Source organism: Zea mays, chromosome 1 (assembly GCF_902167145.1).
Source record: "Zea mays cultivar B73 chromosome 1, Zm-B73-REFERENCE-NAM-5.0, whole genome shotgun sequence".
NCBI lineage: Eukaryota > Viridiplantae > Streptophyta > Magnoliopsida > Poales > Poaceae > Zea > Zea mays.
This window is the reverse complement of record NC_050096.1, coordinates 207645177-207662884: the sequence shown is the minus strand read 5'-3', so window position 1 is coordinate 207662884 and position 17708 is coordinate 207645177. Positions and strand designations below refer to the sequence as shown.

The following is a 17708-nucleotide window of genomic DNA, read 5'->3' as shown; positions in this document are numbered from 1 at the left end:
TTGTACTGTATTCATACATTCTCTGGACCTACATGTTCAACTTTGGCACATTTCTCAAAGTGTTTGTTATATATATTGAATTTAGTTCATTTAATTGAATTTCCTTAGATAATTCAAATTTGAACTGCAACTCACTAGAAAATAGAAAACAATGAATTCAAAATTAATATTCATGTTATTGAACACAAGTTATGGCCAATATCAGGAACATAACACAATTTTCAAACACCATGTTCACGAAACATGACCGCTAGTTTGCAATCTGGTTGTTTTAAAATTGTATAAAACACAAACAAAGTCAGAAAATCATGAAACTTGTCGAGATGTCATGATATGATATGTAGAGGTTGTGATAAAAAAGTGACACTGTTTTGTGAAAGTTGTCATGCACTATAGATACAAACCTTGTCGGTCTCCGTAAAAGTTTCATGATTTCATGTGAAGACCAGTTAGGTTTCTACACATAGTGCATAAAAACTTTCACCAAACAATGTCATTTTTTACTAGAGTCTCTACATATGATATCATGACATCTCAACAAGTTTCATGATTTTCTGACTTTGTTTGTGGTTTATAATTTTAAAACAAATGGATCGCAAGTTCGCGGTCATGTTTTTGTAAGCATGGTATTCGAAAATTCCGGTATGTTTCTAAAATAGACCGTAACTTGTGCTAAATAACATGAATATCATTTTTGCATTCATTGTTTTCTATTTTTCGAGTGACTTGTAGTTTAAATCTGAATTATCCAGAAAAATTCAATTAAACGAACTAAATCTAATAGTTATAACAAACACTTTGATAATTATGTCAAAATTGAACATGTAGATCTATATACTATAGAAACACACAACAAAAAGTTTGAGGAAAAAAAGAAAAACAAATATACTTGCCGAGTGTCAAGAAAAGACACTCGACAAAGCCTTGCTTTGCCGAGTGTCTGCCATAGGACACTCGACAAAGAAGTTAATTTGCCGACTGTCAATTCCTAGCACTCGACATAGTTAACGGCAATCAACTATAGACGGTTGCTGACGGCCCTTTGCCGAGCATCGTTTTCGCCGAGAGCGTGACACTCAGTAAATCCTCCTTTGCTGAGAGTATGTCTATGTCGAGTGTTTTGTGCTAGGCAAAGGAGGTCTGTGCTGAGTGTATTAGTTCACCGAGAGTAGCACTCGACAATGTTTGTTTTGCCGAGTGCCCGATAAATTGCCATCGGCAAAGATCTGGGCACTTGGTAAAGAGTCAGATTCCAGTAGTGGTAAATGAACAATAATCTCTACTATATAAAACATCAGCTTCCATGGTTCCACAGTTAAAACTGTCATCGTGCCCCCACATTTAATGATAAAAAGCTAAAATTATGCATAAATGTTCATTTGAACCATGATTGATAGCTCCAAAACCACATCCACACTATCTAGCTAACAAAACGCAAATGACTTTGTATTTTACTCTATATACTCAAATATAAATAAAAACCATAGCAATGTAAGAGAACTTTGCAGTTACTAATAATGTTCAATTTTCATTTTGTTTGCTACTAGCCAGTACTAGGTAGTGGGCAGTGGAATCTTGGCTGATCAGTGGTAAGGGCCATTCTAGGGGATAAAGTGAAGAACAAACACCTTTTTGTGCACTAATCATGTGCAACAACAAGGACACCAGCTTTGTCGGTCTCGACTGACTGGTAATTGATAAACCTACAATAACAGACCTCATTTTCCTCTTCCCACATTAGAACTTAAAAGTATCGAAAGATCGTCGACCAACCTCATCCTGTTCCTGTTGAACACATATGCAGTCTATGTGTATCTATACTACTATATTAAGGCTGCAAGGGGTAGCTTCCCATCCCTGATTCTGCCTCCCGTCGATCTGGACCATCGATCTGGTTCTGCCTACCGTCCATCTGGACCGTCCAACTTAGTTCTATCAACCTGTAGTAGTACCTAACTCATCGTATGTAAACCCTAGCCCTTCACATCCACCGCCTCGATGCTCAGTGCCGAGCGCTCCCCTGCCTCGCTTCCCCCTACCTCGCTCCCCGGGCGGATGTGCATGGTTTGCGCCGCAGCGATGCCAATTGAGTTGTCCCCCGCTCAAGCACCGACAGATGAGGAGGTGAAGGCAGTTGAGGAGGACAATAAGGTGGTGGTCAAGCACCACTTCGTCATGGAGTCCTCCACGGGTGTGTGTCGGGCCAGGCGCACATCCAGCTTGGTGGCCTCGGCCTCGATCGCCAGCCTCACTAGCCTCTGAGGGCATGTGCCGGGCCAGGCACACCTCCGGTGAGGCGGCCTCGGCCTCGGTCGCTAGGCCTACCGGCCTCCACGGGCGTGTGCCAGGCCAGGTCCACCCGGCGGCCTTGGCCTCGGTCAATCAGTCGTCGGCCCTGCAGGCCTCCACGGGTATGTGCCAACGCTGAGAATGACTATGGCAGAGAAGATGGAGAGGACGACCGCTCCTCACCGACTTCCCACCACGCACCTCGCCTACGCCTGCCAGGTGTTCGACAGGGTGAGCCTATCTACCCTGGACGCTCCCCATGTTCCACTACAACAACTGGACCTTCACCTGGGCATGGCGGCACGTGACAGCGTAAACGCCTACCTCTGCGACGTGCGCCCCACTGACATCTATTGCACCATCATGCGCCACCGCGTCACCTACATGTGTGGTGTGCCCATCGTCTTCAACATCCTCCTCGATGGCGTGAGTTAACCGTGCGGGGAGTGGGACCAGGTGAGGCACAGGAGTAGCAGCGACGATGACGGGACCTACGATGTGGCACAGTAGGAGACGACGATGGAGAGCGTGGACAGCGGCGAGGAGGAGGGGACCGTGAGCATGGACACCAGGGTGATGTAGGCGACGCGAACGGCGCCACTGATCCCCTTCCCCATCTCCCACCCGCCCCAACACCCCCATGCCCCGATTTGGGATGGATGTATGGATCTGGAATCAAGCCATGAAGATATTTGAATGTTCATTTGGATTCTAAGACAGCAAGAAACTTTTCCTCTTGATAATGCTTGGTACAACACTTTCTGAATCTTTTCCCTTGTGTACAATATGAGCACAAAAATTAAAACTGAAACTTTTCCATTTTCCATTCAACCCTGGCAGGAGGAGGTCATCAAGTCAATTATAGCTGGGACGTGGAATGTTGTGGAGGACATGGCTGATGCCTGCGTGTGGTGCCTGGTGTTGTCCGTTCTCGATAGCGGGTAGGGTTTAGCTTGTTGCCCCTCTCGATTCCAATCAGTGCCAAATTTTATTTTTTTGTGTCATACCATTGAATACCTATTACAAGTTGTAGCATTAGTGCTTATGGTGGCTGCCTTCACATGCTCACATGTTTGAATTTGATTGCTCTTTGGGGTGTTGTGTGCAGTTCAGGCAGAACAGGTGCGAGAACTACCCATTTCTGGAGATGGATAGGGAGCACGACAACATCGTCAACTGCACCGCCCCTAACTTCACTAGGTAACTCCACACCATATTGTTGTCATCTTACTCTCCATCTTTATATCCACCTACAGTTCTAATTGTAGAGGGGATGAACTTAGTAAGATGAAATTAATATTTTGTGCTTTGATTTATCTCAATGAAAGAGATGAACATCATGAAACCAGTGCTGGTGAAACTGGTGAAATATGAATATTTGAGAAGGTAATAGTTATCGCCATTTTTGACACTTTAATTCTTTTCGACAGTACTGTGTTCTTTATTTTTTTAAAAAGATTTATAGTCTGGTTCCACTGTCATTAGCACTCTTTCTCCTTTGTAGGGAGATATTCACCATGTACATTTGTTTTTCGTAAGGCAGGCTCCAATTATCAACACCATGTTATTTTAATCCACTCAATTCACATTACCATATTATTAGATAGTTATTCATGTTTGGTTTCTAATCCACCAAGTCATCCAGCACACTGCTACAATGCCAACCAAGTATATTTGTTTTTTGTAAGGCAGGCTCTAGTTTATCCAAACCTTGTTGTGACCTTAAACTGCTCAATCCTCATAGTCGTATTATTACCTATTTGTTCATGTTTGGTTCCTTGTATACCAATTAAATTGTTTGTTCTTACTCAAGGATATAGTGAGGCAAAGTTTGGATCGTGCTATTGGGTCAGTTATTGCTCATTTCTTAAACTGTTTGATAGGGAAAATTTTATGTGCTTCTACAGAGGGTAGTCTAAGTGACATGCAATCAAAACATTGATGCTTAGTTGTAGTTGGCTTGCTTTTGCAAGAATTTATATGCAGAAACTATGCTTTAGGTGACTAAACTGCCTAATGACTATGAATAATGTTTCCCCTGGTGGCTCACACCCACTGCTCACTCCTTCCTTCAAGGGCTTAGGAAAATTTTCATATTGAATTGATTTAGATTTCATGGGCGAACTTATATCTTGCCTCAATGAGCGTTCTGAGTATAGTGACCAACAAGATGAAATTCCCAATGATAATGTACTGTATGCCTCAGCATGTCTGTAGTGCTACATAGTTGTGTTTAACGTTTGGAGGAGCCACCTTTAGGCACTAAATGTGGATCTACAGGATTTCTTTGTGAAGCTTTATAACCTCATACTAGAGTATCATCCTGACAGGTTTTGATCACTCTTGATGATAGTTATAAGGAAGAACTCTGCTTTTTTTAATCTTTAGTTATCATTTGTAGAACAATCCAAGATAACTGCTACTGTATTATTCTTTTCAAACGAAGGTACTATTGGCAGATAGCAAAGTTTTATCACTAACCGTCACACACTTAAAATTCATATCATGCATTTCATACATTTCATACATTCTGGAGATGGGTAGGTTCTCTTTGGAAGGCAAACAACAGGATATGCTAAGAGCTTCTGCTTTCATCAAATGTTTAGCCACATTTGCTCTCTTAGTTAGCTCTACAGAAGTGATAACAGGTTTGTTCTAGAGGTCTATTTTTGTTTGTCCCATTCTTTTTGAGCTGATGCCTGCGAAGCTTCTATAACATCTAAGATCATTGATAGTAATAAGGGTGCTATGTTTTCATAACTCTATATCGACACTTTGTATTTATTTGATCATGTCATTCCTCGTCTTTTATCTATTAATACAACCCCAAAGCTATGGATCCATATCTAAGTTGTGCACTCGCTTCAGTCCTTTGGGTACATGTGTGAACTATAAAGTGTTGTGTTTATTTGCAACAACTTTAGCTAGATATATGTGTGAACTATAAGTGTTGTATGAGTGTTGGTTAACATGGTAGTTGCCATGTCATTTTTTATCACTCTGTTTCGCTAAAATACGCCATCAAATCATTCTTTTCAATTTGAACCATCTCCTTTTGAAAACAAATTGTCAGTTTAGCTCATGCACCCGCACCTCTTTGGGATGCTTATGTTTGCCATCTGTTTTTGCAACTAAGGCACAATTGTAAACTACCATTGAAATGGCATTGAATATTGAACAAACAAAACCATTGCCAAATTGCAAGGCAATTAATTGTACAATTGTAGAAGGAGCCGCTACGTTTAGAGGATGAGAAGAGGCCACCAAATTTTAAAGGATGCGATAGAAGACTTTGCTGGAGGTGTAGGCCGGGGCGAGCTCGGTGAGTTAAATATATCGAACGGGACCTTTTACATGACCTTGTTGGAGAGAGCCTTATTGCTTGAAATGGTGGAGCACCAAGTGATATTTTTTATGCTGGAGTATTTAAGAAGGTTTTGAGCATATTTATTACTGCTGCAATTTTGAAGTTGAATCAAAGTATTTGACACTCCCATCATTCCCTCCATCTCCTAGTTTACATATAGTTCATAAAGTATTTCAGCTGATGAGACTTTTAGGGTTCTTTTATTAATTATAATATATACTGCCATTGGTTGCTGATAGGGTGCATGTCTTCTATTTCTAGGTATGGTGCACAAAAAAGTAGGAACCACAATTGGATTGCGATGCTGCTCAGGGTGCATGTATCCTGTGTGCTTTGATCTGCTTTGCTCTGAATGTCCATAGCCCTTGTGCTCCTCATTCACCCACCTTGTTGGCATTTGGATAAGATCATTGAACGAGATCATAATATATACCTCATGAAAATTATTGGAGAGTGTACACAATTGTATATATGGTTGTTTAGAAGTGACCAAAATTAGGATTGTTCAACCAGGGTAGTGATTTATTAAGCCTGTTGAAATGTATTGTAGGTAGCATTTCAGTTTGCTGTTTTTTAGCTCAACCTTCTTTGCAATATTTGCAAGTTGCTTTAAAATTGAGTGGTCATCAGAGATGTATCAAAATATTTCTTATATAGAGCTCGTCTACTATATTTGTTTCATGGGCTTAATTTTGTTGTTGTAGTATGACTACCACAAAGTTCTAGAGATTGCTAAATTTTGATTAACGGCACAACATATGGACATACATATGTTATCGTGGTATTATATATTCCTGTTGCAACGCACGAGCACTCATCTAGTAAATAATTAAATACCAACGTATATACACATGTGGGATGCTCAATCTTGGGCCATAAAGTTTGTAAAGCTAGAGTAAACAAAGGCATTGAAATTATTTGGCATCTTTTTGGAGGTCTTAATAACAGGGGACATTTTTTCTATATGTTACTGTAATTTTATCCAGTACGTTATTTATCATGGAAGAAGTCCTAATCCTTTATAGTTTATACCACCCTGATGCAATTTCTTATTCTTCTTTACCGTAGCTAGTGGCATAAAATTAAAAGGATTCAAACACACAATTTTTACCGTTCTATGCCACGGGTGATGGCACATAAGAGAAATGCATTAGAATGACATAGAAGAGATTATAACATTTGTAATGTCAAATAAGGTATTAGATAAGATTGTAGTGGTGCACGTATAGAGAATTTATCTAAATAGCAGTAGTGCATCAACCAAAACAGATCCACCACACTACATCAGAATTATATCTATATCCAAGTATGTCGTCAATGCAAATCTACAGTTCTCCGACACAGCATGAGTTTATTATTTGACTGATGTTGCATTCTCTCTCTTTTTTTAGACAATGGAAATAATAATCCACTACCGGACACAGCTTCTTTGTTGAGTGTCGCAGACACTCGGCAAAGGCTATTTTACACTCGGCAAAGAACGCTCGGCGAACTGTACATCGGCAACAGCCTCTTTGCCGAGTACTTTTTGTCGGGCACTCGGCAAAGAATTTGCCGAGTGCCATTTGACACTCGGCAAAGAAAAGTCACCGTCACGGCGCCAAGTGACGGTGACGGATTCTTTGCCGAGTGTCTTTCTTTGGCACTCGGCAAAGAGGCTAATTTTGCCGAGTGTCTGCTCTAGAGGCCCTCGGCAAAGACGGGTCCAGTGGGCCCCACCGCCAATCCCTGTGCCGAGAGCTCTCGTAGGCACTCGGCAAAGGAGGCTTCTATGCCGAGTGTCTGGTGGACAGGCACTCGGCAAAGAGTCCTCCAGTTGGCCCCTTTGCCAGTCCCTTTGCCGAGTGCCTTGGCAACAACACTCGGCAAAGATGGCTTTGCCGGTTCCCAGGTTTCCTTCTTTGCCGAGTGCCATGGTCAGCACTCGGCAAAGATGGCTTTACCGGTTCCCAGGTTTCCTTCTTTGCCGAGTGTCGTGGTCATAGCACTCGGCAAAGAGACCCTTTGCCGAGTGTTACACTCGGCAAAGTGACCAGGATGTCCCTTTTTTATTTGTTTTTGCTGTTCCATCCAAACAAACAAAAGATATATATCATTCACATCACATTATATATCAATCGCATCACAGAATGAACACATTTATCATCAACACCATATATATCACAAAGTCTCACTAAAGTCTCACAAATATAAGTCAGGATCATCACAAAACAAATATAAGTCTGGATCATCACTAACATCACCAAGTATCTCACAAGACCAAGTCTAACTAACATCACCAAAACTCACAAATATAAGTCTAGATCATCACAAAACAGATCATCAACGAGGTGGGCATCTGGACTGGTTCGGCGAAGGGCTGGACGAAGCATGAGGGTTGTTCGACGCCGCCGATTGACCCTGCACAGAGAAGAGATTGTATGTGTGAGAACATATGAATATATATCATGCAGTACTAAAATTTTGATACTCACAGGAGTAGTGAAATCAGCAGGGTCAGCTGCAGGGAACAATGGAGGTGGTGGAGCATGACCCTGTGCGGCGCCAAGGCTCTGCATGTACGCAAACATCTCCGCCATCCTCTTCTCCAGCTCCTCACGTTGCCTCCTCTCATCATCTAGCTGAGTCTGTAATATTTCGCCCTAATGTTACGATAATGCAAATAGAAGATATATAATAATCAATGAACGATGAATAGATAAGGAATAACCTGGAGTTGCTGGATACGATGATGTGAGCTGTCCTGCCGAGGTCGTATGGCTGGGCTCGCGCTCGTGCTCCTTGCTCGCACCTGAGAGAGAGTGGGAGTGGAGGACGAGTCGATTGCCCCGTCGGCAATCCAGTACCGCCCATGCCTCTTGCCTCCTCCGACCCTCATGAGGACATCTCCGTCGATGTCCTCGGTCCTCGGATCGTAATCTGGCCCATGGACCTCCTTGGCCATGGCGGTGTACTCACTAAGGCGGCTGTGGATGGTGGGGTTGGTGTACGCCTCGGGCCCGTCATCCGGGTTGTAGGTGACATCGGACGTCGCCTCCCCCTTGTGGGCCATAGCATATACCGAGAACGTGGAGCAAGGCGCGCCACCATGTGCCGCCGACTGCGAGAAAACCAATGAGATGGATAGAAATCATGTCTAATCGAAAGTTATATACCTAAATAAAAAAGAGCGCGTATCCATGCTTCCGCGTATTTGCCCAGGCTGCGGCTGCCTTGATGGTGGGAGGGACCTTGCATCAGCAAACGCCGTTCCCGGCTAGCGTTGTGTGCCTCGTCCCACTCAGCCGAGCACCACCTCTGCACCATCTTCTCCCAGCACTCAGGATGCGCGACGCACCAATGAGGAATCATCTAAAAAAATATAAGTACACCGCATATCAGAAGATAAACATAAGCATATTTAGTACCAATAATAAAGTTTTGTATTTACCTGCAAGTACTGGTCCGGAGTCAACGACATGGTTCGGGCGTCCTTCTTGTTCACCTTCTCCCCAAGGACGGAGCCGTGGTAAGTGACGATGGCCTAGATGCGCGCCTCGTAGTGCATGTCCACGACGAGCTTCTTACAACACGTAGTAGACACCACATCCGCCCTGGCCTCGTATTCAGCATCGCATCTGAAGAAATCCTACATACAAAGACGATGTATCCATACATTATTTCAAGAATATGCAACAAATGCGACTTATTAAACAATATAGTGCGAGGAAGACTTACCCACAGCTCTTGCTTCACCCGCTCTGCCTTGTGGTTGAATTGTCTGCCGTCCCGATCTACTGCATCGGGGGCGACAGCGTAGTGGTCGAAGGTGTATGCTGGGCTCGTCACTTCGGCGTACTCGACAAGTCCAGGGAAGTGTTCCCGGCATAGAAGGCCGAGGATGCCATTAGGGTTGCGGCCGTGACCCCCTGCAGTCTCCAAAACCATCCAAGACATGTCCAAGTGATTAAGATGAAGTATTAGTTTCTATTATTAATTTGAACATATAATATGAAAAAGCAGCAACAACATCTAAAGTTACCTACCTCTCTCCATCGGGTCGTATCAGCGGACGTCTGTCACGAAGTATGGGTCGCTTAGGGAGGCTCGCGGGACCTCGCAGGTAGATACTCCTCGAACCTGAGGAGCCAGAACCTGAGACGTCCTGCTGAGCGGCGTCGTCGTCGTCGTCGTCCTGCTGCGCCGCATCGTCGTCGTCCTGCTGTGCCGCATCGACAGCGGCTTGCTGCTCCACCTGCTGTTGTACGACGTCGTCCTGTTGTGCCTCCTCCTCCGTCCTACGGGTGCTCCTCCTCCCCCTCCCCCTCCCCCTCCTCGTCCTCGTCCCACCGCCCACCATCTTTGTCCAACAACCTGCAATTAAGAGTAAACAATTAAGCACAGATAAAAAAATATGTATTTAGAAACATATGCAAAATAAATGAAATATAGCATTACATCGATTAAAAATAATCTTCATATGTGTCCGGGTTAGCCGGATCATAAGTGTCATCATCACTATCAACCATTTCATAGTCAACATCATCTGAAGGCGCAATTTCGTCATTGGCATTGCCTTCAAGTATTTCTAAGTCATTCTCATTTTGCACCTCATCATCCTCGTCATCAACAACCATTTCAATATCTACTTCCATTCCGATCGCTTCGGTTAAGTCTATCTCAAATTGCCCTTCGAGCCCATCTTCTTGGAAGAACTCTCTGTCATATGTGTCCGGGTCTAAGTTATAATCTTCATCGTTTGGAACAGGTAATTTAGCGTGCGGTGATACCTTATACACAACATCCCAACCCTTAAGATGTTGTTTCGTTTGGCACGCATATGGAAGATAATACACTTGTGTGGCCTGTTGGGCCACAATATAGACATCGTCTCCTGGTAAGGTGGAATCCTGTCGAATTTCGACTAGCCCAAGATTAGAATGTGTCCGTCTCGTAACTTCTGGGTCAAACCAATGACATTTGAATATCACTGGAGTAAGAGGTTTGGAACCATAAAAATTGAGTTCATATATTTCTTCAATTCTTCCATAATACTCGACCTCATCAAGCCCGGGCGTAAAGACTCCAGAACACGTGGTTTTTCGATTGGGCCGACTTTGGTCGTAGCTTGTTGTGCGAAAACGGTATCCATTGACGTCATACCCAGAAAATTTCCTGACCCTATAGGCAAAGCCATTGGCTACTTGTCTCAACTCGGCACTCATAGACGGCTCTCTTTGGCCCTGCAAGTTCAAACACGCTAGATTGTTATATTATTCGCACGTAAGAGCAACTTCAAATGATAAACTAAGCACGTACCTTACGTTTAAACCAGGAAATGAAATCGGGCAATCCATTTCCCGCACCCTTTCGAAGAAGGGTATCATATTCCTGTGGAGTTGGGTCCCTTGATCGACGCCAGAATTCATGAAGAAATTGCTCCATGTATGGCGTCACCTCTTCAAGGTTGGTCAATACATATAGCATGATATGGCGCCACTCTTCATGTCTCAGGGTCTTGGTGGTCGAACCACTTGCGCTTCCGAGTTGCCCTCGAAAAATGCTGAGGTTCGATTCATTGTCGCCATCATTGTAACGAGGGGGTGGATTATGCACGCTCGGCAGTTTGTCACCATAGTAAGTTGTTGTGAAGTTTGACACCTCCTCCAGTATGTATGCCTCTGCAATGGAAGCCTCGATTTTGCATTTATTTCTACATTTCTTTCGGATAGTCTTTAGACATCTCTCGATTGGATAGCACCAACGTCCCTGCACGGGCCCCCCCATTCGTGCCTCATACGGGAGATGAATAATCAAATGCTGCATCGGATTGAAGAAGCCGGGTGGAAAGATCTTCTCCAGCTTACACAGTAACACGGGTGCCATCCTTTCCAAGTCTGCAATCATGGTCCGAGCTAACTCTTTTGCACAAAGCTGGCGGAAGAAATAGCTCAACTCTGCAAGCGCTAGCCAGACATGCTCAGGGACATAACCTCGAACCATCGCCGGAAGAATTCGTTCAATCCATATGTGGAAGTCATGACTCTTCATCCCTAAGACTCGCAGAGTAGATAAGTTCACCCCCCTACTAAGGTTAGCTGCATACCCATCAGGGAACATTAACATCTTGATCCATTGTAGTACTTCCTTCCTCTGGGCCCTGCTCAGGACGAAATCGGCCTTAGGCCTTCTCCATGTCTTACCACCACTAGGCGGCTTCATCTCTTGGTTTGGTCTATCACATAACTCTGCCAGATCCACTCTTGCCTTTACGTTATCCTTTGACTTATCAGGAATCTCCATAATTGTTGCCCAAAGTGCCTCGACGACATTCTTTTTAGTGTGCATCACGTCAATGTTGTGTGCGATGCGCTTCACCATGGAAGATCCACCGAGTATAGTCCGGCGTAAATCCATTCTTCCAAATATGTTCTACCATGGCCTTCTTTGGTTTTCTTTTCCGGTTGTCACATTTGCTGCACGGACAAGGGACTAGGCTAGCTCCTTTAGCAGCTTTGCCATATGCCCGTTCCACGAAAGCATCGGTCTTCCTAATCCATTCAGGGGTGACATCATTACGTCGAACGCGGCCCGTGTACATCCACTCACGGTCCTCCATCCTCTAACATATATAACCGAGTATAGTTTAATATAGACATGTAATGCATGTACACTACGTTCCTACCTTCTAATAGGTGATGATAGGTCCTAATCCCACCCGCGGTTGCGTAGATGGAGTTAGTTTCCATGCTATACTCCGATCCGAGATAGAATTTCGGCAGCACCTCCCCGCTGTTCTCCGGATACACGTCCTGGCAGGGAGAGTGTACTTTCCGGAGAACAACAGGGAGGTGACGCCGAAACTCTATCTCGGACCGGAGTAGAGCATGAAACTAACACCATCTACGCAATCGCGGGCTGTCCAAAAAACGTGGACAATTCGAAACTGATACATTTGTAGATATGCAAAGATCTGCATATCTACACTGTATCTCTTTCGAACGGGAGACGCCTAACAGGGTTACGTGATCTACGACCATGATGCGGAAATAAAGGTTATACCTAGGGTGGCGGTGGAGTCAGGCTAGTGGGGCTGTGGCGGGTCGGTGCAGTGGCGACGCGAGGCAGACCCGCAGCGGCTAGGAAGACCTCTGCAAAAAAATAAACAAGTCTGTTAACAAAAAAATTCGGCAGCACCTCCCCTACACGGGGAGGTTTCCAAAACCTGCAAATAAAAGTAACAGCACGATGGCTGACATTCACACGTATACCAGGAGCACATAAAAGCTTTGATAATACCGTTGAAGGCGACAAAGCATTTATGGGCATATGTTTTGAGCACATAAAAGCTTTGATAATACAAGAACATATATACTAACGAAAAAACATATGTTTATACCAGCGTGGAGGCGCGACGGCGTCGAGGCCGAGGGCGGTCGTGGGACGCGGCGGCGTCGGGGCCGAGGTCGAGGGCGGCCGTGGGCCGCAACGACGTCCGGGCCGCGGCGGCGTGGGGAGGCGTAGGATGAGTGTGGGCCATGGACAGTGGCCGAGGAAGGTGTAGGCGTGGGGGCCGAGGGCGCGGCGGCCGAGGATGCCGGCGGCGTGGGGGCAGGGCTGCGGCAGCGTGGGGCCGAGGGCGGGCGAGGGCAGGGGCGCGGCGGCATTGGCCGCGACGTCGTCGGGCGTGGCGGCGTGGGGGCAGGGGCGCACCGGTGTTGGGCAGTGGCGCGGCGGCGTGGGGTCGAGGGCGCGACCGCCGAGGGCAGGGGCGTGACGGCGTCGAACGCGGCGGCGTGGAGAGGGCAGCGGTGGCACGGAGTGAGAGAGAGAGAGTGAGAAAGGAAGAAGTTACCATGCGCTATTTACACGTTCTTTGCCGAGTGCCCGCGATCTGGCACTCGGCAAAGATTTTTTAAAAATATTAAAATATTCTTTGCCGAGCACCAGATCGCTAGCACTCGGCAAAGTGTTCTTTGCCGAGTGCCAGCTGGATGACACTCGGCAAAGTGTTCTTTGCTGAGTGCCAGCTGGATGACACTCGGCAAAGAATCTTTTACAATCCTTTGCCGAGTGTCGCCCCGCTGGCTCTCGGCAAAGCATGCTTTGCCGAGTGTCATTTGTGGACACTCGGCAAATTACTTTTTTATTTTTTTATTTTCCCTACCAAATTTTTTGTGGTATGTTCCTACACTATATAGACCTACATGTACCATTTTGAGATAATTAGAACAGTGTTTTCTATAGCTAATACATTTAGTTTTTTTATTTGAATTTCTTCGAAAAACTCACATTTGAACTGTAGGTCTCTCGAAACTTGGAAAATTGTGCATGCAAAAATAATATCCATTCTACTTAGCACAAGTTACGACCGATTTCAGGATCGGACCAGAAACTTCGAGCACCATGCTAACTCAACATGGCCGTGAACTTGCCACACAGCTGTTTAAAAAATTTATAAAACACAAACAAACTTAGAAAATCATGAAACTTGTCTACATGTCATGATATCATATGTAGAGTCTGTGATAAAAAAGTTAGAATGTTTGGAGAAAGTTGTGAGACATTATGTGTAGAAACCTAAGAGAACCACACATGAAATCATAGAGTTTCAATGTGGATCTCTTAGGTTTGTACACATAGTGCGTTACAGCTTTCTCGAAACTTTTTCAATTTTTTATCACAGCCTCTACATATGATATCATGACACGTGGACAGGTTTCATGATTTTCTGACTTTGTTTCTGTTTTATACAATTTTTTAAACACCTGGATGGCAAGTTTACGGTCATGTTGAGTGAGCATGGTGCTCGAAGTTTCCGGTCCGCTCCTGAAATCGGTCGTAACTTGTGCTAAGTAGTATGGATATCATTTTTGCATGCACGGTTTTCCAAGTTTCGAGTGACCTGCAGTTCAAATCTGAATTTTCCAAAGAAATTCAAATAAACAAACTAAATGTACTAGCTATAGAAAACACTGTTATAATTGTCCCAAAATGGTACATGTAGGTCTACATAGTGTAGGAACATACCACAAAAAGTTTGGTGACAAAAATAAAAAAAATAAAAATATGCTTTGCCGAGAGTCTATATAGGACACTCGGCAAAGACTCTCTTTGCCGAGTGCCAGATATTTGACACTCGGCAAAGACTGACGGCCGTCAGTTGTAGACGGCGCTAACGGCCCTTTGCCGAGAGCCATATTTGCCGAGTGGTTGACGCTTGGCAAAACAGTCTTTGCCGAGTGCTTGGCTGTGCCGAGTGTCCTGCACTCGGTAAATAAGCTATTTACCGAGCGCAGGAGTTTGCCGAGTGCGGCGCTCGGTAAACTCGGCTTTGCCGAGTGCCTGATAAAAAACACTCGGCAAAGCCGCCGACACTCGGCAAAGAGCCGAATTCCGGTAGTGATCAAAGTATAAAACTGATGCATGATTTGAGTTTTCATGCACGGGGATATAAAAAAACACTTTAGTTCGAATATTCACAGCTTTAGTTCGAATATTCAGCTGTGTTTGTAGGCCCTAAAATATTAAAAGTTAAATAAGCCAGCCACATTTGCTTTGATGGTATCTTATTGGAGTATTAGAGCATCTCCAAATGACTCTTTATTTTTAGCTCTATATTTAACTCTCTATTTATTATTTCATAAAGATTATACTTTATATATAGCATATCACTCCAATAGATTATCTATCTAGTTTGGCTATTTAGAGTGGCTAGCCAAGTTTAGCTAACGAGGGAGCCAATTTAAAGACTCTGATAGCTTGGTGAGTCAAATAGCGAGTTTGTTGGAGAGTTATTTTGCCGTTTAATAGTCAAAATTTGGCTTTACAAGCCATTTAACTAGTCTGTTGGAGTCTTGGAGATCCTCTCAGCACCATTTAATCGAACACTACTAATCCATAATTACACTTCTGTATATGTGTCGATCGATCTACACACGAACAGCAACAGCATGAGTTTGATTGCAGTTTCGCCCATTTCATTTTTCAAGATAAGGAAGACAGCAACCAAACTCATGTGTCAATTTGAGTCTTTTTGCCTGATATATAGGCAGTGCATTATTGCACCTTCTCATCATCAATTCCGATGGATCCCAAATGCCGTTATTACGTACCGAGCTGCGTCGTCCACGGCGACATCGACGACGACCTCCTGTCGCCGCCGTTGGCCTGCCTGTCGAGCGGCACTGCGGGCTGGTGTCCGCTGAAGAGCGCGAGGTGGCCGATGAGCTTGTCCTTGCGGGAGAAGGAGGTGCCGCAGGAGCAGAGCCAGCGGTGGTCGCCGCAGTGCTTCTCGTGGGTGCGGAGGTCGGAGAGCACGGAGAAGTGCTTGCGGTTGCAGCGGTTGCAGACGTACATCTTGGGGCAGTGGCTGCGCTTGTAGTGGTTCTTGGCGCAGATCACCGACTTGAGCGGCTGGAACTTGGCGTGCTTCCGGTTCCAGCGGCAGCCCTCGTGCGGGCACGAGTATAACGACCTGGTGGTGGCGGCGCCGCTCGACGGCGCTGCCGTGGCGTTTCTGACGACTGCGGCCTTGGCCGGGTTCGCCAGCGCCGCGCTGCTCTTGTACTCGTCGCCGTGCGCGCGCATGTGCATGCGCAAGTTGGCGTCGCGCTTGAACCCCTTGCCGCACACCTGGCAATAGTGCGTGTACTTGGCCAGCAGCTCTGCCGCCTCCAGCTGTATGATCGTGCCGGCCGCGACCTCTTCCTTGGCCATCCCCGCCACGGCCGTCGTCATCGGCTTAGAATGTGATGACGATGGCATGGCCACCGCCGCAGCTACGGGTGTCATCTTGCTATCGTGGATACGCCGGCCGTAGCCGCCGCCATAGCAGTGGTGCTGCTGCTGCTGCCACTGCTGCTGCATGACATGGTCGGTGACGGGCGCCTGTTGGTGCTGATGGTGGTCGCCGAAGGTAGCCGCAGTGTCAGCCATGCGGCCGTGGTTGTCGGCGACGGCGACGATGTTAGCCCCGCCCTGTTGCGTGGCCTGCTGCGCGGCGTTGTTAGCGGACGCAGTAGCCGCGCCGCCGTGGCCGTGGCCGTGGCCGCACAGCTGCTGGAAGGCGTACATCATAGAGGAGGCGGCGGCGATGATCTCCTGGATGGCGGCGCCGGCGCCGGGCGCGGCGGCGACTGGCCCGGGGCCGTCGTGCGCGAGGGCGAGGCCGACGAGCGGCTGCAGCTGCTGGACCTTGTCCCTGAGCACGGACAGGTTGTAGAGCAGCGCGTCGGCGGCGGAGTCGGAGGCCGGCGGCGGCTCGATGGCATGGAAGCCGCCGCCTTCCATGCCATGGAGGGCCGCGTGGCCGTGGTGGAACAGCTGGTTCTGTAAGTAATACGGATTCCCCTCTCCCCCGATCATCTTAGCTACTAGCTAGTTGGCTACTTCCTCGACCGATCTGTGGTCTCTGCAGGCTGGTTAGCCTGCGGTTTGTACGCATGCGATATGAAATCTAGGGGCCGGCCGGGGCTATCTATATGGGAGAAAGGAGGGGAAGAAATCGAGTTTGGGGTCTGTCAATGGAGATAACAAGGGCACGCGCGCAGCAGGAGACGAGATGGTGGGGAATTGTGGGGAGAGGAGGTCAACTCGACTGGGGTTGGAGAAGGGCCGCCGCGCATGCACTTCACTTGACAACACATCCCTACTTGAAGCCTCCCTCAAATGACACCCAGCCCGAAAGCTGACACACACTATTCTGCTTCTCTGCATGACCAGCTAGCTAGGACATGTCAGAAATATGATAAAACTAGTATTGCATCCTTAGTAGAGCTGCTGGAAGAACGTACAGAATATATTTGTTGGCGTATTTTTTTACTCCAATCATGTCCCAGCAGCTAAAATGTTTGTTTAATTAACTGGGTATGGCAAGGCCCTTCGGATGAAATGCATAAGATAATCTCCATTTGATTTGATTGCTTCTCTCCAAGGCGTCATCAGCTCAGCAAAGCATCTACTACTCTATACTCAAGGTACAGTACATGGACAAGCCTGCGGAGTTTGTCATACCTGGGTCGCTGACCTGTGGGACCTTCACTTTCCTGATCTACCGATAGATTACTGCACT

General features: G+C 46.1%; 1 protein-coding gene across 1 annotated transcript; it reads right to left on the bottom strand.

Annotated features, from left to right (window-relative positions):
- Window positions 1-15492: 15492 nt before the first annotated feature.
- LOC109943726 (protein SENSITIVE TO PROTON RHIZOTOXICITY 2) lies at window positions 15493-17239 on the bottom strand. The gene has a single exon (XM_020547228.1). It carries the CDS (start codon window positions 17000-17002, stop codon window positions 15743-15745), a length of 1260 nt encoding a protein of 419 aa, XP_020402817.1. The 5' UTR covers window positions 17003-17239; the 3' UTR covers window positions 15493-15742.
- Window positions 17240-17708: the final 469 nt, after the last annotated feature.